Source organism: Engraulis encrasicolus, chromosome 16 (genome assembly GCF_034702125.1).
Source record: "Engraulis encrasicolus isolate BLACKSEA-1 chromosome 16, IST_EnEncr_1.0, whole genome shotgun sequence".
Classification (NCBI taxonomy): domain Eukaryota; kingdom Metazoa; phylum Chordata; class Actinopteri; order Clupeiformes; family Engraulidae; genus Engraulis; species Engraulis encrasicolus.
Window position 1 is genome coordinate 26,940,782 of NC_085872.1, and position 27,587 is coordinate 26,968,368.

At 41.0% G+C, this 27,587-nt stretch overlaps 2 protein-coding genes across 4 annotated transcripts in view; both read right to left on the minus strand.

Moving 5' to 3' along the window:
* Window positions 1-23,855, minus strand: part of LOC134465495 (macrophage mannose receptor 1-like) — a 58,162-nt gene extending 34,307 nt beyond the window's left edge. Inside the window, exons 1-14 of the mRNA XM_063219173.1 lie at window positions 23,623-23,855; window positions 15,361-15,747; window positions 13,997-14,161; window positions 13,709-13,879; window positions 13,441-13,554; window positions 13,196-13,336; window positions 12,531-12,707; window positions 12,001-12,158; window positions 8,771-8,884; window positions 7,219-7,334; window positions 6,642-6,790; window positions 6,354-6,553; window positions 6,163-6,266; window positions 5,874-6,054 (exon numbers count right to left, since the gene is read on the minus strand). Of these exons, the coding sequence (XP_063075243.1) occupies window positions 5,874-6,054; window positions 6,163-6,266; window positions 6,354-6,553; window positions 6,642-6,790; window positions 7,219-7,334; window positions 8,771-8,884; window positions 12,001-12,158; window positions 12,531-12,707; window positions 13,196-13,336; window positions 13,441-13,554; window positions 13,709-13,879; window positions 13,997-14,161; window positions 15,361-15,747; window positions 23,623-23,704 (2,259 nt within the window). The 5' untranslated portion in view covers window positions 23,705-23,855. The remainder of the gene's footprint in view (window positions 1-5,873; window positions 6,055-6,162; window positions 6,267-6,353; window positions 6,554-6,641; window positions 6,791-7,218; window positions 7,335-8,770; window positions 8,885-12,000; window positions 12,159-12,530; window positions 12,708-13,195; window positions 13,337-13,440; window positions 13,555-13,708; window positions 13,880-13,996; window positions 14,162-15,360; window positions 15,748-23,622) is intronic.
* A 587-nt stretch (window positions 23,856-24,442) lies between these two features.
* On the minus strand, window positions 24,443-27,345 carry LOC134466443 (uncharacterized). Of its 3 annotated transcripts, none has more exons than XM_063220343.1 (3): window positions 25,948-27,345; window positions 25,573-25,857; window positions 24,443-25,469 (listed from the first exon to the last, which is right to left on the minus strand). In XM_063220343.1, exon 1 carries the CDS (start codon window positions 27,198-27,200, stop codon window positions 26,268-26,270), a length of 933 nt encoding a protein of 310 aa, XP_063076413.1. In that variant the 5' UTR covers window positions 27,201-27,345; the 3' UTR covers window positions 24,443-25,469; window positions 25,573-25,857; window positions 25,948-26,267. The 3 variants fall into 3 exon arrangements, with proteins under 3 accessions (XP_063076413.1, XP_063076412.1, XP_063076411.1); XM_063220342.1 differs by having other exon boundaries at window positions 24,443-25,173; window positions 25,372-25,857; XM_063220341.1 differs by having other exon boundaries at window positions 24,443-25,857.
* Between the last annotated feature and the right edge of the window lie 242 nt (window positions 27,346-27,587).

Genomic DNA, 27,587 nt, shown 5'->3' on the forward strand with positions numbered 1-27,587 from the left:
CAAGACGCACACCGCACCTTCTACCTGCACTAAACACATACACACACATACACACACACACACACACACACACACTGCTGCTGGTGTACTTGACAGACCTTTTTTAATATTTATTTTCTTCAAAATGCTACTATTACCATGTCAGAACGCTATAAAGGACTTTTTTTTAGGAAAAGCACAAAAGCACAACAAATACCTCTTAATGTATGTCCTCTACAAGTCTTCTGTTGTCCAGTCTTGCACTTTAAATGTCTGTATGAGCACTGTCTATGTCCATACTGTCTTAAGTCCATGTATAAGTACTGTCTATGTCTATACTGTCTATGTCCTTACCTAGATTAGTCTATGTCTGTATGGGAAAGCAAGAAATGTAATTTCAAATTCTTTGTATGACCAGTGCATGTAAAGAAATTGACAATAAAACCTACCTACTTGACTAATAACCATATATATATCAAGGACATAGTCTAATTACAACATTACAAGGTTGAAACATGCATCAAACACCACTATTCCTGGTCATTTTAATGCAATTTTAAAGCCTGAGTCAATTTCAGGGCCCGGCGGCGGCCATCTTGAAAATGAGGCCTTTCCTGAAGTCAGATTTTGGCAGATTTTTAGTATGTTGTTAAGTACATCTGATAGTACTGTAAACCACTGAGAAACCTTTTGTTAGAATTTTTTTGGGGTTAAGTCATAAATGCACTTGACTATGGTGCTTGTGCAGAAAACACCAGCAACTTTGGTAACACTTTATAATTATGGATGCATAATAAGCATTCTAAATAACTAATGATGAGCATTAACAAATGCTTGCAAATGAGTGGGAAATTATATTTTTATATATCAAACATTTACCATTTTTTTGTAAATTAATAAAGGTTTGTAAAATCTTGAACCTATCATTTGTAGATATTTCACAAAGTATTAATAAAATGTAAATAGTTTTAATTAGATAAGTAGATATTTTAGTTTGTTTTGTTTATCATTAGTTCATTTACTACAATAACGTAATTACTGCCAGTAGGCCTACTGTAATAATTTGGGCCCATTTGAAACGTAATAATACCAATAACGTAACAAGTTGCCAATAATGTAATAATATTTCTCTACCAATAAGGTAATAACATTCTGCTGATAACGTAATGAGGTAATTGGCAGGTCATTACTTTATTTGCCTTACAATCACTTTTTTGATTTTTTAAATCGGGCCAGCTCCCCTCGAGCAGAGAACCAGAGGGAAGCGCATTTGGGAATGTTTAATGTACTGGGGTGTTACTGTGTACATGTTGTACTCACAATGTTGGGGTGGATGGGTTATTTTATGTTTGTAGGAGTTTGCCACCATTGTTATAGAAACTAACGTAATGAGAGTGACTTGGAGCTGAAGTACGTTTCCGACAAGATTGGCGCAATTTCTATTTTTCTTAATAGGGCAACATTTTACACAAGACTTTCACCGTTAGTATTTCCTCATATTGTGTAAGCTGAAACATGTGTCTGGTGTATAAGTTCAGTGTCATAGATTTTTATTTTTTTTTAACTTTTCTATGGGATTTTCAATAGGATCGCCGTAGGATTAGGAACGCCCGCTAGAATCGCTGTTTTCCACTTTCCCTCCCTAGAGTATGTTGTTGTCAAAAAGAAGGGAATTTGCAATGCATCGTTTCACTGATTCTTGAGAAAGCGGCTAAAACATGTCTCTGCAATAAACTGCCAATTCTGTTGAAAATAAACTTCATTTTCATGAACAAAATGAATCCAGGTAAAGACCCAGGGGTCTGTTACACAAATGTACAGTCGTTTTAAATATTTAAGTGTAATTTTATTACTTTTCATGGCTATAAAGCTGCCCACACCCTGTAAAAACAGCTGTCCCAAGGACAGACATCATCATTTCAATTGACTTAAAATGTAAAAATCACTGATATTATTGAATAATATCACCATGATGTGAAAGTCCATATTGAAGTGGTTCTGCAGATATGCACATAGTGCGTGTAAAACAATATTTACTATTATTTTCTGATTGCTCAAAGTGTGTCCAGCATATTGGTCACCACCGTCAGATTTTTTTTAAAAAGACAATAAAATCAGGGATGGACAAGGTCATTGTCATTACTTAGGACCCCTTTTCAAACCTTCAGCTCTACTGAATACTTCACCATCTCTGAAGCTCCTGTAAATTTACTAATTTCTCCTCAATTTGTTAATTTGTTTGGACACTGGTACTGTCCCAACCATAAACTGTCAACACCGTCGGGGGTTTTAATAGTATTATGTTACATTAATGTTAATTATATATACTTTTTCAGAAGCGGCATGAAGCCCCTAAGAAACAGAGCGAAAAAGAAGTGGCTAATGTGAGCAAAAAATGCACAATATGTAAAAGAGTGTTTTTTGTCTCACACCGTCAGATGTCACCACCGTCAGATTTTGTTCCGCTCATCATCTTGTTCCATATTTTACTAAATTGTACTGGTTAATGAAACATTACCAGACATGTTAGTAATAATTGTGAGCCAAACTTATACTCTAGCCTCCACTGAGGTGCATTTGGAGGGTTTTTTGTCACAAAACCTGACGGTGGTGACATCTGATGTAGTTCACAAAAAAGCATGTGTTTTACATGTTTTTGACAAGTTTTAAGAATATGCTTCCAATAAGTATCTACAATTATGTTGAATTGTAAAAGTAATTCACTTAAATACAGTAAACATGTTTTTTTTTTACTTCTAATTCTGTCTGACGCCGGTGACAAAACCAAGAAAGAGGCCATTTTCTGAAAAATATAAAACATGGGGAGCTTGGCCAATACATTCACTGCACAGCCAAGACCTTAATCTATGATAATACCAGGGCTTGAAAACGAAATTATTTTTCAAACGTTCCGTTCCGAACGGTTCAGGCAAGTTTCAATTTAACGTTTTCGTTCTTGCAATCGTTCCCCCACAAAAATATCGTTCCTGAACCGGTTCGGAACGAAAAATAACGTTCGTTCTTAACGTTCCTGCAGTGTTTAACGGCCATATTAAGTCTATTTTCGTGGACTTTATCTTAGAATAGACATACTCATTATTTCCCCTTGATTTACACAGCTATTCTCAAAAATAATAACACACCCAAAAACACTCAGATGGGCTATCCATCCTGACAGATTTAACCTATGCCTATAATTCTTATCAACAGTAGCCTATGCCAGCGTGGAAATGTTGATTAGGGAAGCACAATACAGAATAGCGCAGGTGACGTTAGCATAATAAGAGGTGTCGATAGGCATGGATTTCAGTTCTTGCCTAGCTCTATTTAATAGGCCATGATGAGGTTTGCAGCAAGTGAAACATGTAAGTAGAAGGGACACAAGCTTGCTCCACAAAAAAATCCCAAACTGTTTTGAGATGTGCACGATGCAAGGGGTCACAAGAGAAGGGACAGGTTGCATAGTCTAAAACCTCGGATATGCTCTCAGATATCGGCTACCAACCATTCCAGCGCAAGTCCATCACCACAAAACCGGAGACCTTTTGTAGCCTAACAGACAAGCGTCACAAAATAGTAAGAGTTTCCACGTAGGCTACTCCAGATCCCCATCAGCCCAGCCCTCTGCACGACAGAAGAGAATAATAACTTAAACAACAATAAATGCGCTGTCTTTCTCTATCCCTGCTTGTTGTCACACGGGACTTTGTTATTCGTGATGACAGCCAGGAAATATTGCGCAATACTGAAGAAACCATCGAAACATTGAGTGGGCCAGCTAGCGCCAGTTCATCTGCCACGAATGACTTTATCCCGCATTGACCACAACAACAGATAAATAAGACGTCCTTGATTACAGCACATAAAACACCAGCTCTCACCTCCCTTCTCTACAACCGACAGTGGGATATGCTGCGCACAACAAAAGCACCTCAGTAACTTTACGACAACATATTTGCCATAACCGCATTGAACATCGAGGCACTCGGCGGTGCCATTACAAGTAGTAAGCTAAACATGACTTACCCACCAGTTGCCTCTCGAGAGCACTCTGCGAATTAGGTTCAACAAAAATGCCTATCCAATTCCTTTGCAAATCATAGATTGTATGGTCCAAATACCCTGTAGGGATCCCAACACCGACCTCAGGACATGTTCTCTTTTGCTCTCCATTGTGTCAATATAAAACTCTGTAGGCTACTGTCCGTGAATGAGACTGAAGAAAAGCGCGGGTAAAGTGTCATCTCTCTTACAAAAACTTATTTGATATTGGTGGTCAACAACTTTAGGGCGGGTTTATTAGAGCCAACTTCCAATCACCACGAGAAAGCCAGGAGAAGCACATCCGTAAAATTTACCCAGGAAGTTTCTCCATACAATGCAGAGCATTACAGCCGCACTCTGATTGGCCAATGCTCCTCAATATTTTATCAATCGGCTGCAAGAGCTCAGGTGAAGCAAAATGCTGTTGCCGTAGGCTATGCATGCATCCCCTCATACACGTCAGTAGCCGAACTAAAAGACTGCTGGTCGCCATGGTTAGGCTACTCCTCAAACAAAATCGTGCACTTAAAAAGCTTTTAATTAAATGTAGCTAGTTCATACTTGAACATTAAAATTTGCCAACATGTTTCGGCCAAACATTGGCCTTCATCAGGGCTTTAGTTGTATTTCTAAAGCCCTGATGAAGGCCAATGTTTGGCCGAAACATGTTGGCAAATTTTAATGTTCAAGTATGAACTAGCTACATTTAATTAAAAGCTTTTTAATGAAGACGAAGAGTGCCTTGGATTTCATCATACATCTCTAAGTTACGTCTAACCAAAGAGCACCTTCGCACTACAAAACAGAACGCCGAAGCCCTCTGACCTACGCCTTTGTTTAAAATCGTGCACTTGTATGAAATATAGAGAACGAAAAAAAAAACGTTATTAACCGGTTTGTGGATTTCAGAATAACGTTTTTGTTCCGGAACACTTGAAGACCATTTCGTTTCCGTTTCCGTTTCCGTTCCTTGTAAAATTCCATAAAATTTCGTTCGTTTTCGGTTTTCGTTTTCGTTCCTTGAACCGGTTCGGAGGCCTGGATAATACACCTCTATATTTTGGATTTGAACAACTTAAAACCTGTTTATGCCACATTTTCAATAATCTCGGCCTACTTCCTACAGTATCTAACAAATGAAGAAAAAACACATGCACAAGCATACTGTGCACACAGAAAAATAAAGTGTTTATGCTAGATGTCATTGACTTGAGAGGGCTATTTATTTAGCTAAATGTAGGTAATAATTAGGTAACTTTCACCACCTTCAGATTACTGTCACCGCCGTCAGTTCTTAAGTCACCACCGTAAGAAGGAGTTTTGGACATTTTAAATGAATGTGCTTACAACATTTTCCTTTGGAGTTGTTGAATTATCAAAGTAGTAGCAAATTTAAGCCTACACGAATATTTGTGAAATTACAAAAAAATGTTTGATCTATTTAGGCATCAAGTAAGCATTGTCTGACAGCACATATTTTTAAATTAGAACACATGAAGCAGTATTAAAATAGAATGTAAGTGAATTTTCAACATTTAAAGGCGTATGTGTGAACCAAAAAACACACACAATCACTTAAAAACTCCAGATACATATGCAACCAAATCAATACACTTTTTATTGCTTTTAATTGTGTCTGACGGTGTTGACAAAAAACAAGGTATGATCGGAGAAAAACTTGATTTCTGAAAAAAAAATCAAAATGGGGAGATTGGCCTTGTGCATTTCTGAAAAGTTAAGACCTTTGTTTAAGAGGATACACCATATTATTTTGTAATTCACTTCGTTTTTTTCTTTCAAGATTACAACCTGTTTTAGCCACTTTCTCAAGAATCAGTGGTTTAACTCACCGAAGACCCATCTGACCATGTATAGCCAACAGTAGGGTCCTGAGCACTGTAACCAATCCATCCCTCCCTTTGAAGCCAGTAGTGAGGTGGCATATGCCAGGGGTCAGGTTCCCCATGCCAGTGGTCAAGGTCCCGATACCAGGGGTAAATTGGAGGTATACGAGCAGGTTTAAGAAGTTCTCTAGGAAATCAGAACATGTTATTCCATGTGATCAATTGCAATATATGGCAACAAGTATCGAGTGTTATTTCAACCAAAAACTGGGGGAAAAATGTATATCAGGCTTACCCTTCTGCATCACTATGAACACTCATTAGATCACCACCTATAGATCTACAGTATTCCAAAGCTTCTGACCAGCTCCTCTGTTCTCGAGACGGCATTTCAAAGAACTTTGAAAAAAGACAAGTCATGTAGAGTAAGACACACCTTAAAGGATTTCACAAGAAACTATTAGTGTACTAAAAACATGAATGAACCTTGAAACAGAATGGCCTGTCCCCCAGCGGGCTCCAGCCCACTGCACATCTCGGGGCGGGTGAGGTGGTAGGGGCAGGAGTGGTGACTACTCCCTCAGCCTGATGTCTGCAGATGTATTTCTCCTTGTTGGAGCAGCTCAGTACATCCCACAGCCCTGCCAGAGTGCCAGTGGTCATAGCCACACAGCCCTGTTTCTGGCCTGTTTTTTTAACAGAGAACGATTCTGTTGTAATGCTGATTTGATGAAAGATAATTTGGATTCAACTTTATCAGAGAAGAACACTCACCTGGCATACGAGCATTCCAATGAGTGTAAGGGACTTTCGGGGTGTTGGTCCATTCAAAAACAGAAAGGTTTCTTTGGTTGTTCAGCCCTATCCAGAAGTGCTTCTCAGGTCTGGCTCCAACCATGCTGATAAGAAATGCATTCTCTAATCTAAAACCAAAAAAATAAATGGTTAATAATTATTTTTAAGAGATTGTCTTAAGTATTGCTGAGTGGCCCAGTCATAAACAGATGTGTTAGCTAATAGATACAATGTTGGATAAGTTATTCTTATCATCGCTACCTATTGTATTCTTTTCAATCATCAATATCCCAGTAGTTTACTGTTTGTGAAGACTGATAAACAAATAATCTGCAGTCTGTTATTTGTGATTAGCCTTTCTAACACTATGTAGCCTCTTACTGCAGCAGGGGTCGCCGGCGACCCTATTCACTTGCTGAAAATGCTTGACTACATCATAACGACATTGCTATGACATTACAGAGAGCCATAGTGCTGCGCTAAGGGGTAAATACAGGGTTATCAAATATTTGAGTGTTTTGTTTTACCCAATATCTGTTTCTGCCACTGTTATTACCTGTCTGGCAAATCAACCAAGTGTGCTCCGCTGTCTTGACAACTGTCTTTTGCTTCATCAAATGTTTTTGTGGTCGGGCCGACAAAGTAACAATTGTAGCCATGCCTAGTCCACCCCTAGAGTGGTTGAAAGGAAGTGGGATTAAAAGAAAAATAGATTAACAGGAGAAGAAGAGGGGAACAAGAAATTATTCTGGGGAGGGCTGGATGACCTGGGTCTCCTACAGGTTGCCGTAGGCACCTACATAAAGCTAACTTCATGACAAATCAACATATCCAGAGGCATAATTTGAGATAGAAATGAATGTTAATCTGGTCCTGATTCTGGGAATAAACCCATTTGTCAGTCATATGGTGGGTGCAGACATCTGACAGCACATGAAGTCTTAATAAAAAAAGCAAAATATTCTTGGATTGGTACTAATAGATCCAGACTTCAACATTTAAATAATTATAATAATAATAATTTAAAAATAGCTTCAAACAGATCTGTGCCCGTACTCAAACCACCATTGATCTTTTTTCTGGTATTCTGATAAAATGGCTAATGAGCAAGATTCCTGAAAACAATGTGTTTTTTGTGTTCCATGATCTATGGTTGACTGAATGAATGTCTACTGCAGGGGTGGGCAATTATTTTGGCCCAAGGGCCACCTTGGGTGTAGAATAATGACAGAAGGGTCAGATATCGCTGGCAATTTGCCCTGGTCAATAATAAGACAAAGGGTACGCTGACATGACTTGTATTGTATGTATTGAGATGTAGCCTAGTGTATGTGCCACATTAGGGCGCGATCACACCGGACGCGGGTTTCTGCCTACAATCCGCGATGCGCATCCAGCTGATTAATCAGAAGTGACCACACCAAGCGCGGATCCACTGCCTATTCGAATGCGGTGACTAGGCAACGTAACGACAACTGTCACTCGCAACGTAGCCTAATCGATGGTGTTGTGTCATTAAATTATGTGAAAACATACACAAAATGCTTTGTCCATTCATCTATGTAAAATGAATAGAAGACGAGCTCTTTCCTTGCTCTCCTAACGTTGGATAGGGAATCTGATATGAATGTTGATAACGGTCTCCTATCGAACATCTGGAAATCCGCCGCGGGTTTTCCGCCTTGAGTTGAACTTTTTTCAACTCGATCCGCCCGGCGCGGAGAGGCGGAGAATCGGCAACCCGCCTTGCGCTGATATCAGACGCGTAATCCGCTCATTTTCATTGACAAACAATAGAATACATCCGCCTCCTACTGTAAAATCTGCGTTCTATGTGATCGCGCCCTTATTCTTAACTTTGAAAGACCCCTGTTTTAGGTAGCCATTTTAAGAATGACGAGTGACCGTATGAATTGTATTTAAAAGCTGTCTTTCCTGTAAAGGCCCTGTGGAATTGTCTCAGTGGGCCGCATGTGGCCCCCAGGCCTGGGTTTGCCCACTTCTGGTCTACTGCAAAGATTGGCAATCATTCAACACTTGCCACACGATTAATCCCAACCTGTAGGGAGACCTATTTGTTCATCCTTCAAAATGAGAAGTGGACTCACAGCTTTGCAGCCAATGTTGTTATGCTCCATTGCCGATGATGATGCAGAGTCTCCAGCTTTTTTACAGATCAACCCATTTTGCTCTTCACAACTTGCATCTCCCCATTTCCCATCCTGATGACATCACAACAATGTTATTATACAGAAACCTTTGGTGATTGCTCACTTTACAGTGACACAATACACGATTAAAAGTGACATATGGGTCATTTCACGTGAAATCAGACACTTTGGGACCCGACCGACCCGGATTTCAATCATACTTGGTGTGCCTTTTCAGTAGCAAGGTAGCACCCCAGAACTGCATTGGTTTGAATCTGACACTAATATTAAGGGAGAAACAGACTAGGAAAGGTTCACATGTGAGGGTAGGACACTATACATTCAGCCTTGAATATATCAGTCAGTGTTAGTCACAAAAAGATGCCTGTGGTGTTGTTTGAAAGCCCTTTTCTGGCTCTACATATTACACAATCACCTTGGAATACAACTACTCTCAGAATATGAATTATGATACATTGAAAAATTAAAAATTGAATATCTAAAAAACCTATATTTTAAAATGGCCAGTTCCTTGTCCAAACGTAGCCGGCAATGTCATGAGCAGCACCTAAAATGCTGGTGTTCGGTTTGTTATTCATTTCGGAGAGAATTTGACTCACAAATATGGCGTCATACAGACCACTTACTAATAATATGGTAATACCATAGTAGCATCACATGACAAAACAAAAACAAAACAAAAATGGTCAGTGTCCATGGTCCCAGGTTTCAGAAACTAAGGCAGATGTCCATTTATACACACCAAATGATGATATGTGAATGTTTGAACATTCCTTCTCTGTGTACCTGTGCCATCTTCCCTTTACCGTACTTTAAAGAGATAATCAATGGCTACACTCTCATTTTGTACTCTACCAGTGCATTTGAAGCAGCAGCTGTGTCTTTTGTAGATAATGTATAAGTACGTCCCGTTGCAGTTACAGGTTCCACTACCAGAAGCACATCCTGATGATCCATGACAAGTCTATCTGGTCTGAAGGGAAAAGCGAAGGATGGAGATGGCCCATGAGGATGCAGGAAGTTCAGTTTCACCTCTCCAGTGCTCGGCATACATTCCTCAGCACATGCTAGCCACCAGTTGCCATCATATACAGCTACAACATACCCTTTGATGCTTGAAAATGTAACGCATTCCTTTACTGAGCTCACTCTTTCAACTCTGCCTTCTCTGAATGCTGAAAATGGCCTAATGTCCATTGACAATGGGCAGAAGCTGTGTAGTTTTTGAGTACCTGGAATAGTTCTTGCAGATTCAAACCTTTTCAACAGGTTCTCAGCTTCATGATGGTACATCTCTGTTGTGGCAAACTGGCAATGGATGTTCTTGACATTATCCTTGACTGACTCCCTTGAACCAGGAACGTTTTTAAAACTATATTTCACTGGAACAACCATTGCAGGCCACAATCCATCCATTTGTATGCTACTACCAAGATCAGTTGAAACTGGGGAAAAAAATATGTTTTGTTGTTATTTCAGACTGCAACATTCATGATACAATTGCTGTACATCTGTTTCAGAAGCTCCTAATTCAGTTCCTCAGTGACACTTCATCAATGACAGAACGTCCAAAGAAGATCCTATATTTTTTCTGATGGCTGTGCTGCACAATATAAGAACCTTAAAAACACAACAAATTTGTGCCACCACGAGGCAGATTTTCACATACCTGCAGAGTGGCACTTTTTTGCCACATCACATGGCAAAGGTCCATGTGATGGCGTTGGAGGGACAGTTAAATGGCTTGCTGCACGAGCAAGTCTGCAACGTCCTATTGACAATTAAATTGTAAAGCCATACCAACTGTTTGAATTTGTCAAGGATAATGTCAAGAACATCCATTGCCAGTTTGCCACAACAGAGATGTGCCATCATGAAGCTGAGAACCTGTTGAAAAGGTTTGAATCTGCAAGAACTATTCCAGGTACTCAAAAACTACACAGCTTCTGCCCATTGTCAATGGACACAGTGGAAGTTAGGCCATTTTCAGCATTCAGAGAAGGCAGAGTTGAAAGAGTGAGCTCAGTAAAGGAATTTGTTACATTTTCAAGCATCAAAGGGTATGTTGTAGCTGTATATGATGGCAACTGGTGGCTAGCATGTGCTGAGGAATGTATGCCGAGCACTGGAGAGGTGAAACTGAACTTCCTGCATCCTCATGGGCCATCTCCATCCTTCACTTTTCCCTTCAGACCAGATAGACATGTCATGGATCATCAGGATGTGCTTCTGGTAGTGGAACCTGTAACTGCAACGGGACGTACTTATACATTATCTACAAAAGACACAGCTGCTGCTTCAAATGCACTGGTAGAGTACAAAATGAGAGTGTAGCCATTGATTATCTCTTTAAAGTACAGTAAAGGGAAGATGGCACAGGTACACAGAGAAGGAATGTTCAAACATTCACATATCATCATTTGGTGTGTATAAATGGACATCTGCCTTAGTTTCTGAAACCTGGGACCATGGACACTGACCATTTTTGTTTTGTTTTTGTTTTGTCATGTGATGCTACTATGGTATTACCATATTATTAGTAAGTGGTCTGTATGACGCCATATTTGTGAGTCAAATTCTCTCTGAAATGAATAACAAACCGAACACCAGCATTTTAGGTGCTGCTCATGACATTGCCGGCTACGTTTGGACAAGGAACTGGCCATTTTAAAATATAGGTTTTTTAGATATTCAATTTTTAATTTTTCAATTTATCATAATTCATATTCTGAGAGTAGTTATATTCCAAGGTGATTGTGTAATATGTAGAGCCAGAAAAGAGCTTTCAAACAACACCACAGGCATCTTTTTGTGACTAACACTGACTGATATATTCAAGGCTGAATGTATAGTGTCCTACCCTCACATGTGAACCTTTCCTAGTCTGTTTCTCCCTTAATATTAGTGTCAGATTCAAACCAATGCAGTTCTGGGGTGCTACCTTGCTACTGAAAAGGCACACCAAGTATGATTGAAATCCGGGTCGGTCGGGTCCCAAAGTGTCTGATTTCACGTGAAATGACCCATATTGAAACTGTTTTGCTGGGAATAAAAGCAGAGTGCAAATAAACATAGCCATGTGTGTACTTGTGAAATTGGCAAGATGATCAAGCTGGATGGGATTCAGAGAATGTTAGGGTTTCATCAGTCATCAAACATCCTCTTACCTTTCCCCCCATGAGGACACAGTCCTCCTCTTCAGATCGGTGGTGTGAGGGCTCCTGCACATCCCATGCAGTGAACATGACCCGAGAATGATCGCTCCATTCAAACAGCAGCTGGGTCTTTTTGTCATTCAGTCCAATCCACAGCTTATCTGTCTCTCCTGCAAAGGCAAGGAGCACAACCAAGGAAAACACAGCGAATATATTCATTTGAATTTGTTATAATTTATTAAAATAGCATTAACAAATTTTCATTAATTTCGTCTTCCGCACTTCAGAAAACCTTTTGGAGTTCCCCAGGTGTGGTGAACTGAAGAACCCCATAAGGTTTATGGGGACATTTGTATTGAGGGAACGTGAGGGAACCTCTAAACATTCCCTGAGAAACTGAGAACCCCTACTGTACAGTATGTTCCTCAGAGAACATGTAGCTTGACTTCCCCCTCAATGGCAAACAAAACTCTTTAAGGCACTTTTTTCGTTTTTACAGTACTTAACAAATACATACAAATCACATGATTTGAAGGACTTACTGTAGCCCAGCTGTGAGAGGACAAAGCTTTGTTCCTCTATGTTGTGAATGCTCGCTAAATGTCCACCACCAGCTATGCACTGGGCATTAGCATCCTTCCATGTCTTCTTTGTGCGGTTCAAGAAATAGCAGTGCCCTGCATATGAAATCCACGGAGCATTGCAAGTAACTGGTGGAGCTGAGAGATAGAAAGTAGAAAGTTGTTAGGTATGTAGAAATGTACAGAACAAACTATTTTATTACCACCCCAAAGAAGGTGGTGGGTTTTTTGTTCTATTTATCTCTGTTGCCTTATTTGTCTGCGAGTCCATAGTCAACACTATGCCAAAGTTCTGATTTGCTTTCAATGTATTTTTGAGGACTGAGTGAGAGTGCATTTTTGGTGAGAAAAGGATATTATTATTTTGAAAAAAAAAAAAAACAATCAGTCCATCTAATACTATTTTGCCTTGACTTGGTAACATTTAATTGGCTTTTTAAAATAATGATTACTTGGTGAAATAAAAGTACACATAGGCCTATTTGTCTAATGGCTTTTAGAGATTTTTATGTTTTGGATCCAGATCTTATCCCAGATCTGCTTTTGTTTGGGTCAAAAATCGGACCACCTGCCACAAGGTCTGCTTTCTAGTTTTTATTGAAATGTAGCATGATGACAATGCCTACCAGGTGTAGCAGTAGCTGAGATTGTAGTTCTTCTCTGGCAGATATACCCATGTCTTCTGGAGCACAGCTTGTTTTGCCACTCGTAGTTTTGTGCAGTGATTAGGGAGGCACATGACCATCCCGGGGCTGGATTTGGCTGTCCTGAAATAAAGAATGACAATCGTTATACATTAAACATGTCAATATCAGGCTGCCTTTTTAATGCAGTAATACAAGGAAATGATATACAACTAAACCAAACATACCTGATCCCCATCTTAAATAGGAAAATGGATTCCCATCCACCCATTGCCATCCGCTCTCAGAGTTCAGTTGGTTTAACCCGATCCAAAGACTGGTTTGGAATTCGTTTGTGATCCCTTTATGTTCAAATGAAATTCAGAATCAGGACGGGCATGTTGCTTTTTTATGCATGCGTTTGTTTTAGTCTTAGCCTAGTGAAAATGGTCTATGTCTGCCGGCACAGCTGGCCAAACAAGATGTCGTCCACTGTGTGGTGGAGTGTTGTGTCACCTGAGATGAAGGTCTGCTCCTGGGGCTCAGTGATGCTCAGGAGGTCTGAGTCCTGCTGTTGACAACTCATGCGGGCTTGGTGCCATGTCAGGGCAGAGTTGACGTTCACCTGGTAATACACACCCGTTAGGGGGTTCTTCTTCCAGCCCTCTGACTCCAAAGGTTGACTTCCTGCAAATTTTGAACAAGTAATTTCAAATAAGCTGATTAAGTTGTTTTATATTTAACTTTTGTGTTATGTAGTATGCAAGACACTGGTGAGTGTCATAAGAAAAAAATAAAACCTACGTGTTGTGGGGCAGTAGCCCCATTTGTCGTTGTAGTCTCTGTCTACTGAACACCAATATCGCTGTGTGGGCTCTTCCAGCTTACAATCTGAGTACCACTGGCCTTGATAATGGAAGGGGAAATGGCAAGGACTACCAAAGGCATTGCCTTGTACTGTGTAGATTTCTGTGAAAAGATGTTTTAATATTTGTTAAAGAGCTGATATTTCGATACTCTTGATTACACAAATATACAGATTCAATTTCAAGGAGAATTCCTCTTATTTCAAAACCCAATTGCATTGTTCACCCTTCCCTTGATCTGTCAGTACCTGACGACAGTTTTTTTTTTCTTTGTTCAACCATGGGTGCATGGTTTGTTTAGACCTTTTTAAAAACAGCATAACACACTCAAAATATCACAAACAAATAAATGAATCTGCGATGTTTCATTTAGTTGAGTGAGGCTTTGAATTGCAGCTTTGTGTTCAAACAACACTCAACTCTACACAACGTACAATAAAAAAATTAATTAACTTGGAATTCTGAGGCAGCTGGTAAACTTCTGATTTCAAGTTAATTTAAATCTTTATTGTCTGTTGTGTGGAGTTGTGTGTGTTGTTTGAACTACAATTCAAAGCTTCACACAACTTAAAATAAAGATTTAAATTAAGTTGGAATTCTGAGGCAGCTTGTGATTTCAAGATAAAGCATGCAGATTTTTTACGGTGTGCAGCAGAATTAATTCACTATGTAAATTGTCATCATGACTTGATATAATTTTTACAATGTATCCAATATAACTGCATGGTGGCAAAATGGCATGAAATCGGACGCAATTCTCCTTTAATAATAGTTGCAGTACATACGTTATTTCTCTTCTTTCAATGATATATTCCTGACCTGGAAAATCAGGCAGTCCAAACATTGCATTGAATAGAGTGCATCAAATTCCAGTCGCTTTCAGTCATATTATCTACAGCAGTGTTTCTCAACCTTTTTTTAGGCGAGGCACCCTTTCAATTACTGAACATTTTCAAGGCAACCCCTAAACCCCAAACTGTAACATGGCATCGCATCGGATACCACAAAAGCTTAGAAAATTAACACATTTGGAGACGTCACACAACCTACGTTCGAAGTTGCAGCTTACTGGGGCGACCTAAATTTACTTTGTGCCTAAATGGCAGATGGAAGACTCCACTGAGCACTGACTAAGCAATACTTCATTAATTTAGACAAATATGTGTTAAATTACATAGGCTAATTTATTTATCAGCCACGTTTCTGCGGCACCCCTGACGTGCCCTGGCACCCTGGTTGAGAAACACTGATCTACAGAACTACAGTACCAAAAACAGAACCAAATCAATGTAGTCCACGTACCTCGGTATGGGCGCGAGCAAAGCCCCTCCTCGGTGCCATGGATTAGCCACTGGCTGGCAGTGCTATTGTCTTGGGTGAGTCTGAGAACAGTGTTCTCCTCCTGAGATACGAAAAGATCTGTCCCCTTCAGATTTAGCTTTGTGTTGTTCTTACATTCCCACTTCTGCAGGTCACTCTTGTCATCACAGGTGAACCACTGTAGACCTGAGCCATCAGCTCTGCTCCCAGCTCCCAGACACTTTTTCAAGTGAACATTGAAGATGCGGTCTTCTGATGTCCAGCGGAACTGCTGACTTGGATGGTTGGAGTCACAGTGGTATAACATCAGGGGCTGACTGCCTCTGAGGCATTTGTTCATATTCTCATCATACATAAGAAAATTATCCTCTGTTGGATGAAAAAGAGATGGAGAATTAGAGTTCTCAACGGGCCTGAAAATGTCAACCCGACCCTACCCGGCCCGTGGCTTTTAAAGTCCGAGCCCGATGTTACCCGACACATCACTAGAATTATCTAACCGAACCCGGCTCGAGGCCCGAAGTCGGGGCTCGAGTTTCCCCACGTTATCCTATGGAGAATGACGGGTTGTGGTGGGTCTTTAAGTGCACTTATGTGCAGTAAATTGCATAACCCACTTAAAAACCTAGTGAAAAGATATTTTCCACAATAGAAACATAATATGAAATGGGGAAACGTTCTTGCTATTTAAGCAGAATCATCCACAGCGCGATTTCAATAGCCTCTTCACGGCAACAACAATCTATCCACCTTTTGTTTTGACGTCTAAATGTAGGCTTACTACATTTCCACCCCGTGTATCTGATTAAATGTAGGCTACGTGAAGTTGCCCCTCCCTCCTTGTTTGTTCATATTCGTGGATGAGATGGAAAGCCTGGCTGTGCCAAACATTGTTTAAAACTTTCATAAAATTTTGGTCGGCACACAAGTTTTTGGACATACTAATTTCTAGTGGCACCTGGGCTACGGTTGGTGCATTGATCAGCCATGTAGCAAATAAGACATATTAGTCTAGTCATTATAGGGGGTCCACGCGCACCCCCCGTAATTGTTGTTGACACCCATTTTTTCAGGCTCCTTAATATGTCTAGTTAACAATAAAAGATGTTAACATTGCTGCAAATTGTCCCATGACTGTTTTTCAGAGGTTATCTTGGAAACTGTGCAATAGCGATTTGTGCAATTCTGACATTTGACTAGTCACATAACTTTTGAACCAGACATGGTACAAAGACAAATTAGACCACTTTTCCACATAATTCCAGCATGGGGAATTGATTGGAAGGGTCATTGGGTTCATAAAAACATGTTTAGACTACTTTGTTGGACAAAATTGACTAAAATATATCAAATATTCTATAGATTCGGACATTAACTAATGTCTAAGTTTTCAAAAATAGTGCAAAGATTACAGAAATTGCAAGCATTTATGACTAAATACATTCCTTGACTTCAGGTGACTTCCATACATACTGTCATTAACATCAAAACATCCCTGCAACCTTTTAAGGCTATGCTCAGTCATGGTTGATGCGAAAAGCACAAAATATTAGCAATCTGATGCATTGATGACTTGACCCTCCCAAAACTTCTAGCAACAGATTTTTCAGTGCTTTACAATAGTATCAGATGTACGTAGAACATAATAAAAGTTGACCAAACTCTGACTTTTAAAAAAGGTCTCAATTTCAAGATGGTCGCCAACAGACCCTTTGCATGATCATGGCCCAAAAATAACCTTAAAATGACTCGGAACAGTGGTATTTCATAAATGTTTTGACCATGTCATATTATAATAATATATAATTATTATATCTGCTTGATGGGTAAGTGATAAGTACAATTTCATATGAAAGAAGTTCACTACAACTGTGTGGTTTTGTAAAGTGATGATGGTAGAAAGGTAGAAACTCATACAAAAGACCAAATGTGTGTTTCAAACATGTGAAGACAAGACAGGACACATGTGGAATTGCAAAACAGGACAGCATCTGATGTGCAGAGGCACAAAAAAAGATAATCTGAAACTACTACAGTGCCCACAAAGAAATGCTAGACCAAAGTAAATTGTCAGCAACAGTAATAAAAGCAGTACATATATGTTATGGCATAGACTAGAGAACAGAGTGGGTCTAGTGCACATGGCCAATAGTGCAAAGTATTCTGTGTCCCTCAGCACTGCCCAGAGCATGGAGGAGATGCCAGGAGATATGCCAGTACACCAGGGAATGTAGAGGAGACCATAGGATGGTTTAATATCTCCTGTGTGCCAAGTGGCACAGGAAGAGCACTGCCAGAGCTCTGCAAAATGAGCTTTACAGGCAACTAATTTAGGCCTACATGCTGCTGTTCAAATGGTCAGAAACAGACTTCATGATGAGGGTACCTGGTATCCACACTAGGGTGACCATCTCCATGACAGGTAAAAGGAGGACATATTTTTGGATGGGGGGGTGTAGGGGTCCTCCCCCAAGAAAAAGTGTGTTTCTTAGATGCAATTTCATGCATTTTAGCTTGGCTTAATGCGGTGCCGTACGCCGGACAAGGCACTGAAAAGACAGACTGTCCGTTCTTATGACGGACATCTGCCACCCTAATCCACACATGGGGCCTATGCTTTCTGAGCAGCACTGTAGGGGGCAGTTTGCGTAAGAACAGGGAACACCAAAATGGCAAATTCACCATCGGCGCCTTGTGCTGTTCATAAATGATGTTGCAGGCAGCATAACAACATTCTCCATGTTCTCTCCAGACTTTGTCATGTCTGTCACATGTCTTCAGTGTGAACCTGCTCTCATCTATGAAGAACACAGGGAACCAATGGTGAATGTGCCAGTCTTAATTCTCTCTGGTATATGCAAATCGCTCCCTACAGTACACTGGAGTTCATTGGATTATCTGGCACAGCACTCGTCTGGTTTCACTACCTATAAAACCGGCAGCAATATGTCACACTCAGTCCCTGCATTCATCCTTTATCCTAGATTCATCAATATCAATTCAGTCCCACATCAAAATAGTAACTAAATCTGCTCTCTCTCTGCCATCTCATGAACATCTCCAGACTCACTCTCAAAACACACACACACACACACACACACACACACACACACACACACACACACACACACACACACACACACACACACACACACACACACACACACACACACACACCATATAAAGCAACCGTGGTGGTGTTTTGAAAGTCACTATCAAGAATTGTTATTGTTTCTGACCATTTGAGCACTTGACATTAGTGGCCTATAAAGCTCAATCTGCAGGGCCCTGGTAGCGCTCTTCCTGTGGCACCTGGCACAAGGAAGGAGATAGTGATCCCACTGCTGGATTGTAAAACCATCCTATGGCCTACTCCATGTACCTTGGTGTACTGGCATCTCCTCCATGCTCTGGACATTGTGGTGAGGGACATAGCAAACCGTTTTGCCACAGCTCACATAGATGATTGGATGAGTGGCACTAGCTGAGCAAATGCTCATGAAGCAGTGGCATTAGTGCGCTATTTCAGTGACTAAGGGTTGGTGTCACAGTAGAGAGCCTCACTGATGCATCTCTCCATGGATTTTGTGTAGCTCACTCTCTCTACACCAGTAACAAAACCAGTGATGGGTGAAGGGTGTGAAGGGTGTTGGGCTTGCCCTCGGTATTGGGTGTGGAAGTTGACAACAATCTCTTCAGTCTCGCTACCTGTCAGCAGGAGGTTGTTGTGTCTGTACCACATCAACAATGTCAACCAGTCTTATCAACCGATGGTGAGGATATCCACTAGAACTCTGTCGTCTGCAAACTTCCAAACAGGGTTGGTGCTAATAGGTTGTTTAGCACTGAGGACTGAGCACACCTTGGGTTATGGTAAATGAGGTTCTTGGCATTTGGTGCTTGGCTAAAGAAGTCTTGCTGAATGCTGGATTGTAATCCATGACCAGCATCCTCATATGTCAGGGCATTCTCTCATATTAGTCTTTTTATAGAGATGGATGGGAGGACTGGAGAAATTGCATCCTCTATGGAAGACCTGGCTGAGCATACAATGTGATCAAGAAGAAGGTGGATGGGTGTATTTGTTGTTGGATGTGCGACAAGACTAGCCCTTCAAAGCATTTCATGATGCTTGGCATCAGAATAGGAATGATTTCTTTGGGACAACTTTGATGGTGATAGCTTTGAAACATGATGGGATCATGCCTTGTTGGTAAAGAGATAGTTTAGCAAATCTGCTCAGTCTTTGCGCACACAACTCTTTGGCCATTGTCTGAACCAGCTGGTTTTCATAGGTTGATCGTGGCAGACACAGAGTTTGACACAGACACAGTGTTTCTCACAGATGTGCCTGGAGATAATGGTTTTATGAGCTTTGATTTTAAATCAAAGTGCCTCCTGGGGGGTGTATACTAAGAAGCTGGTTTAGTGGTGAAACATGTCAAGTTAACCTTGTGTTAAAGGCAAATCATTTAATAGAATAACCTGGAGCCCTCATTTTCTTAACTAAATCATAGGTATATCTATTAGCAAATTTACCATTCCTTGTTGGTTAACTTAATGGTTTATTACTTAACCATGTTCTCAGTATACCCCACTGGCTTAATACTGTATATCAGCGGTTCCCAAACTTATAGCAGGCCGTGTTCCCCCATTAGGGAAACCCTGCTGTAGATGTTGCATCGTTTAGTATCCTAGTTGTTGGGCATGTTGTGTTACCATGGAAATTGGGATGGAGTCTTCTGGCAAATTGCAGGAAAATAGCAATGTGCTGGAGCTGGCTGGCGTGTTGCATGTTTTAAAGCAATAATGGGTGAATTTCTTTGTGAGAAATTGTATGCACTGTGCTGCCAACAAGGAGTTAGGAAATATCAAATAAAAGTATGCTGATTCTAAATCTTCAGAATTGCTGACGAGTGGGAATTTCACATTGTTGTTAAAAGTACACAGTAGAGCAATTACTCAGAACATGAACTGATTAAGTCAAAACATGGAGTAAAACACCTATATTGCTTGGCTTCACATGATTCTGAGCCAACACATGCCAGCTCTATTTCACTAATTTCGATGTAATTTAATTCAATAAGTTTATTTTTTATTTATGTTGATAATAGATTTTCTCAATGTCAAAATGTATTTATAATTACTTACCCATGAAGTAAGGATGGTATTAAGAATATTGCATTGTCAAAATGCATATCAAACATCACAATTTCCGGTCATTGTATGGTCATTTTCAGACAATGCTCACTTTGTGGGCCTGGTGGCGGCCATCTTGAAATTGAGGCCTTTCTAGTCACCAAAAACTGGGCAAACATTTATTATGCTCAAAGTACATCTGATACTATTGCAAACCACTGAAAAATCTGTTGTTAGATGTTTTAGGAGAGTCAATTCATCAACGCATCAGATTGCTAATATATTGTGCTTTTCGCATCAACCATGACTAAGCATAGCCTTAAAAGGTTGCAGGGATGTTTTGATGTTAATGACAGTATGTATGGTAGTCACCTGAAGTCAAGGAATGTATTTAGTCATAAATGCTTGCAATTTCTGTAATCTTGGCACTATTTTTGAAAACTTAGACATTAGTTAATGTCCGAATCTATAGAATATTTGATACATTTTAGTCTTTTTTGTCCTACAAAATAATCTAAACATGTTTTTATGGACCCAATGACCCTTCCAATCAATTCCCCATGCTGGAATTATGTGGAAAAGTGGTCTAATTTGTCTTTGTACCATGTCTGGTTCAAAAGTTATGTGACTAGTCAAATGTCAGAATTGCACAAATCGCTATTGCACAGTTTCCAAGATAACCTCTGAAAAACAGTCATGGGACAATTTGCAGCAATGTTAACATCTTTTATTGTTAACTAGACATATTAAGGAGTCTAAAAAAATGGGTGTCAACAACAATTACGGGGGGTGCGCGTGGACCCCTCATAATGACTAGACTAGTTAACCTAGGTGAGAGGATGAGATCTTCCTCGGCTGGCGAGCGCTCCGCATGTGTGTGCGCGTGTTTCCTGCCCTCCCAAGACCCGACAGTTGGTTACAAGTCAATTTGAGCACGAAAACAGCAAAGACAAGGTGATATTTCATTCACGCTCAAAATAAAACATTTACTGAGGGGATTTTCAACCAGACCGCAGCGCGAGCAGTCAGTGTGAAAAGCCAAGTCTACCGGCACCTTCGCTGCCGCTCGCTTACCTTCGGTGCACGAGCCATTTAAATAGTGAAGTGGCATATCGCAACAGCACATGCGGATTATCCAAATTATATGCAACAAAGTCGCCAACAAAGCGTGGATTTAACGTTTAATACGCATACGCCAACGTTGTGTGAATACGGGGAAAGGATAACCGAATTGGAAAGCCACTGTCCTTTCTAGTATAGCCTATGTAGAAGACCGCTTCGGTTTCGTTTCACCTCATGGGGGAAACATAATTCCCATGCACTGCATTTGCTGAGACTACTAAGCAATAAAGTTAGCGATCAAACTAAAAATATTGGTTGTTGTCATTACAGCATTTAATATGCTACTATGGCTGTTGTTTAAAATAGTCATTGGATTGCCAACCGTCCCTTGTATTAAGAAACAAAAGTAGGCTATGGTTCCATGAGCTGACATGGGACTCAATATCGTTAAAATTGCATCTAAGAACTTTTTTCCCGTTTTTATTAGTTTGCGTAATTGTAGCCAATGTAGTTTTTCTGTGCGTTCCGGGACCTCTTTCCAACTCATCATCGCTGTGATGTGATTTTTGTTTTGCGTTCTGGTAGTGATTTACAAATTAAGCACTGCGTGCAAGGTTGCATGCAGCAGCCTGCCAGACCTTCGTTACGCAGGCCTACATATATTTAGATAGATAGGTCTAGCTTTACTGACCCATCAAGGGGAAATTCGCCATGATTCACGGTAAACAGCAGAACTGATTTTTTTTTTCACTGGGCGGAAAAGATTGAGCCCGCGGACCGAACCGACCCGAGCCATATGCTTAGGCTATATTTTCGGCCCGAACCCAAAGGGCCCGTCGGGTTTGTCGGGCTGACCCGACCCGTTGAGAACTCTATGGAGAATCACAGAAGGAATATAATCTCATTAGTGAGAGCATTTGAAAAGTTTAGATGAAAAACCCTCTAAATGCCCTCTCCATGAAAAATAAGTTAGCAGTATTGTGTGAATCTCATTTCCAGCTATTTTTCTTTTAAAAGAAAACACTCCATACCTTGTCTAAAATATAGATCCTTGTTTAAAGTAAGTCTCTAAATCCATATCACTTTTGCAGCAAAAGCCTCTATATCCAAACAGCCAATCATAACGGGACACGACATGACATGACATGATTCTATTGTTTGCCTTCTTCACAGAGCAGGTGTTTTTTGCCATTGCATTTATTTTATGTTTCGATTTGTATGTCATTGGTTTAAATCAGATTCTATATTGCAGTTGAATGTTATTTTAATGTATATTATTAGGTGTATTACTTAGTGCATCATATGCTTAGAAAGCGTACAGTCTACTGATGTGAAAAAATACACATAGACATTGTGATTAAACTATGTGAATTTAGAATTTCTTAAATCTTGTCAGGTATAGGCCTTCTGCCTTCATTTATATAGAAAACTATAGCGTGATTATGCCATGATAGGCTGCATTTTAAATACTAAGCTATGAATGAGCCAACCACATCATATCACTATCATCCCCACCCCATATGTGTTGCATCATAATGTTAAATGTTTTCATTGAAATCATGGGTGGGTTTGGAATGTCTGGAAGGAAAATTTGGATTTAGAGCTTTGTTGCACATAAAGCACGTATGGATTTAGCTGGTTTTGACACGAAAGAGGAAAAAAATGTCTGCTTAAAAAAAGTTATTTGGCTGAAGTCAATTTTGAGAGATTAACACATTTTTCACTGTTGAATAACCTTGTGATTTCAAATGGATGTAGGTGCCTATACTTAAATATGAACGCCTGATAAAAGTGGCCCTTTTTCTGAAAGAGTGGTCAAATGAATTTAGAGGGTTTAGCATTTCAAGTATTAAGGCCCCAAGTGAATGCCAGAATGTTACCAATTGTTTTGAAATTGATGGTAATGTTAAACTCTATATTAATATGTTTGTACAAAATACCAACATGAAATAAATTAAACATAATTTGGAATCACAGTAATGTTATCAATAGACTGTTCCCATGTGTGCATTTTTCTCTGGTCAGTGGTCATGGTTGACATACCTGATTGGCAGGAGCCCAGTGTGACATGGAGCATCAATAGCAGAGCTCTCCCCAAAATGGTTGTCCTCATGGTAACAGACATCTACCCGGAGCAGGCTATTGGTATTGGTCCCAAAGCCAAACCAACAATACAACACTATTTTATCTTTTAAAACATTTAATCCTAGAATGCAAGCATCTAATGTTATACCAATACTGAGGCAGGTCCTTCTGCATGAGTGGATGACAGGATGGCAAACCGCATAGCAGTGCTTCAAGGCGAGGATGAGATGACTTTATAAGAGCTCAGGAATAACGAGTCAGCTTTCTGGTAAAGCGTTTTCTGATGAAGAGACAAGCTGACTTTTAATCTTTTTTCTTTTTTTTTTTTTTGTTACAATGGAATATGAAGTAAACAGAAGGTACGATGATGCAAGTGATTGTCTAGTTGACTTTCACTTGAAATTTGTCTACTTCCACTTCCTGAGTTCCAGTAAGAACCACTGATTTGTACGTCAAGTCAAAAGGCCATGTGTTGCCAAGGTAACTGCATTAATGAGAACACGTCACATTTTGTTGGAATTGTTTATTGTAGGTAGTCACATTTATTTTTTGCCCTGGTATGGTATTTGTGCATGAAAAAAGTTCTATAGTCCTATTTTTGTCGTAGCTGCGTTGAAGCACTGTAATGCTGTTTGCCATCCTGTCACCCATTCGTGCAGAAGGACCTGCCTCAATATTATTTATAATATTTATTTATTTAGGCCTCACAGAGTCGTTTAGAATAGCCTATAGGCCGAGTCATTTATAGATCCTTTGTTCTATTGTAACCCCCGCTTAAGACTGGCTATTGCACCCCTACAGCAGAACCACCAAAAGCAAAGGGAATCCTGATGCAATAACCAGACAGCACAGGTGTTTAGAAGGAAATATAAAAATACAAATCTTTATTTAACATGTTTAAAAATACCACAGAGGTTGGTCATAAATAACACTTACACAGACAAGGGACTCTAACTAAACCTGGGCGGCGGCACCAAAGCGTTGGCCTCAATATCACTCGTGAAATGTATAACCACTACAATGCATTTCATATCACTCGTGAAATGTATAACCACTACAATGCATTTCATGCCACACGAGAAATGTATAACCACTACAACACATTGCTCTCAGAGCCTCAAACGTGTACAAATAAACCTCATGGATCACACTAGTGAATGTACACAACGTGTCACAATCTAATCACTACCAGGTGATGTACACACACTATGGAGGCCGTACGCTTGGGATTGACCGCCCGGCCCACGCCAGAAGTAAGAGGTGGGGGGAGACGGGACACACAAAGACAAACAAAAAAAAACAAAAGGAATAAAGAAAATAAATCCCTCCAACCTGAGGCTCACAGTTGCAACATCTTATTTCTCCAGCCCAGGTTGGAGGGAGAAACAAAAAAAACAATAACCCCTATGCACAACTAACGCGACAAACCTTTCACGCACACACGCGCGCACACATACACAAAGAACAGCAGCCAGCAAATAATGTAGTCGCACCGTGGCGCTGTACACACTGAAACAAAAGAAAAACACACATAAATGTAACATACCCCATTGACCCCAATTCTGTGCCCCTCATAGTAAAAGGACTTTAACACTTGCCATGTGTTACATTCTGATCATGACAAATGAATACTTAAGTCTCCACACAAAAGTGATTCATTACTACCGAATGGACAGACATCAAAAGACGGGTTGCACCCAAACCTACCTATTACTGCAGCTAGAGTTTCACAGATCGTTCCGATGCCAGGATAACTCGTTCACGATAGGCCAGGTGACTGGGTGAACCCGCAACACAACAGGTGACTGACCAAGAACACAGAATGGCATACATTACTAAAAGCAAGTACCAATATTAAAAGACCATTGGTTGGTACACTTGGCTACAGTATGCGGCCGATGTGCATACCTGGATTGCTGAAGTAGCCTACTGTAGCTAGGGCTTCCTAGACCAGCCCCCCAAACCAGCGCAAGGGTAAACACGGCATACAGCAGGTGGCTGGGATAACCACGGTACACAGCAGGTGACTGGCAAAGGACACAAAGTAGTATACATTATCCAAAGGCTAGCGACATATCTTTAGTCACACACTGAGATGCTTCAATGTACAAAACGCATACCTGCTCAGTTAGAAGCCAGCACACCCCCGGACCTCTTTACAAGAGCTGCGCGGTAGCGCTACACAGCAAGCCACTAGTCAATAGCAACTAGACATAGGACACACATTACTCAAAGTGAAAGCCTACATATGATTTTAAGTCAAAACGGAGGTCGCTAACATACCTCGATAGTGGCCACAACACTCATGCACTCGACCCAAGCAAACGCCGAGCTAGCAACAGGAAGACAACCGGTGCCAGGACCCCAGGTGCCTATACTAATGCCTGTTCCCAACAGACTTACACCTGACGTATTTGCGCCCGCCCACCCATTCAATTATCTACGAAGGGGGAAGTAAACTGGAATAAGTGAGAAGTATACCAAGTAGTGATGATAGTAATAAAAAAAGGATGTGCACTAACATAAAAGAAAATAGGCACATATCCCCAGCTTACAATCCACCCCCTCCAACTGAATCGGCGGCCCGACGATAGCACTTTACTCTAATCTTCGCCGTGTGAGTGGCTTCCTCCCTCTCCAGTGACAGCAAGCCCCCGAGGTAGTCGGAACGGATTTGGATGCTGGCCCGCTGTAGTCCTCGTGGAGCGTCTCAGTGGCAGAGACTCTCCCTCTGACAATGCATCGTCATCCCCACTAGGAGTCCCGGGTGGCTCTAGTTCTGACTGAGGTTCTTCATGGTAGACCATCACCACACCTTCAGGTTCTATTTCCTCAGGGCTGATAGGGTCACTTGCAGGACTTCGACCACTGCTGTGGACCCTCCTCTGTACTGCAGGCATTCTCTCGGTCTCTGGTCGTACTCCTTCAGGGACTGCTCTCAACTCTGACCTGTGGACCTGTCGCAGCGGTCCTTCTTGTCCCAATGGGGCCAGCGTGTACACCACCCCTGTTGCAGAAGGGGCACGTACCACTTGAAAGACTTGGGGGCTCCAGTGATCTTGTATTTTGTTCCGCCCCTGCACATGGTTCCGCATATATACGAGCTGTCCCTCTTCCAACCCTGCATCATTTGCCTGGTCGTTGTGCTTCTGATTCCTTCTGCGTGCCACCTCCTCTGCTCTTTGTTTGACATGCTGCCAAGTCATCTGGGCACTCTGCCGGTGTCTTGCAATCCATTCCTCCAGAGGCTCAGCATCCTGAACAGTTCCTGGGGCAGTCCCATTGTCACCCAATAGGAAATCAATGGGCAACCTGGGGTGGTGTCCAAACATAAGGTAATACGGCGTGTGCCCGGTGGTTGGATGGGGGGTAGTATTGTATGCGAATGTCAGCTGAGGCAGGTGGTGCGGCCAGTGTCGCTTTTCATCCAAGGGTAACGTGCGCAACAGGTCGTGGAGTGTACGGTTAAACCGTTCACACTGCCCATTCCCTTGTGGATGGTACGGTGTAGTTCTACTCTTCTGGATACCATACATCTGACAAAGCTGCTGTACTAATCTACTCTCAAAATTTCTCCCCTGATCGGAATGCAAGCGTGCAGGTGGGCCAAATCGGTAGAACCATTGCTGAATTAAAGCACGGGCCACAGTGTTTGCCTTTTGGTCCTTTGTGGGAATTGCTTGAGAGTACTTGGTGAATATGTCAGTAAGGACTAAAACATTCTCCCTACCATCACTGGCTGGTTCTAACACTGTGAAGTCAATGGCCAGTATCTCGTTGGGTTGACTGGCTTGCATGGTGCCCCAGTAGGGACGGACTTTAGGCCGGGCTGCTTTACCTAATATGCATCTGTGACATTTGACACACCAGTCCTCTGCATCCCGGGTCATGCTTGGCCAGAAACACCGGCTACGCAACAGCTC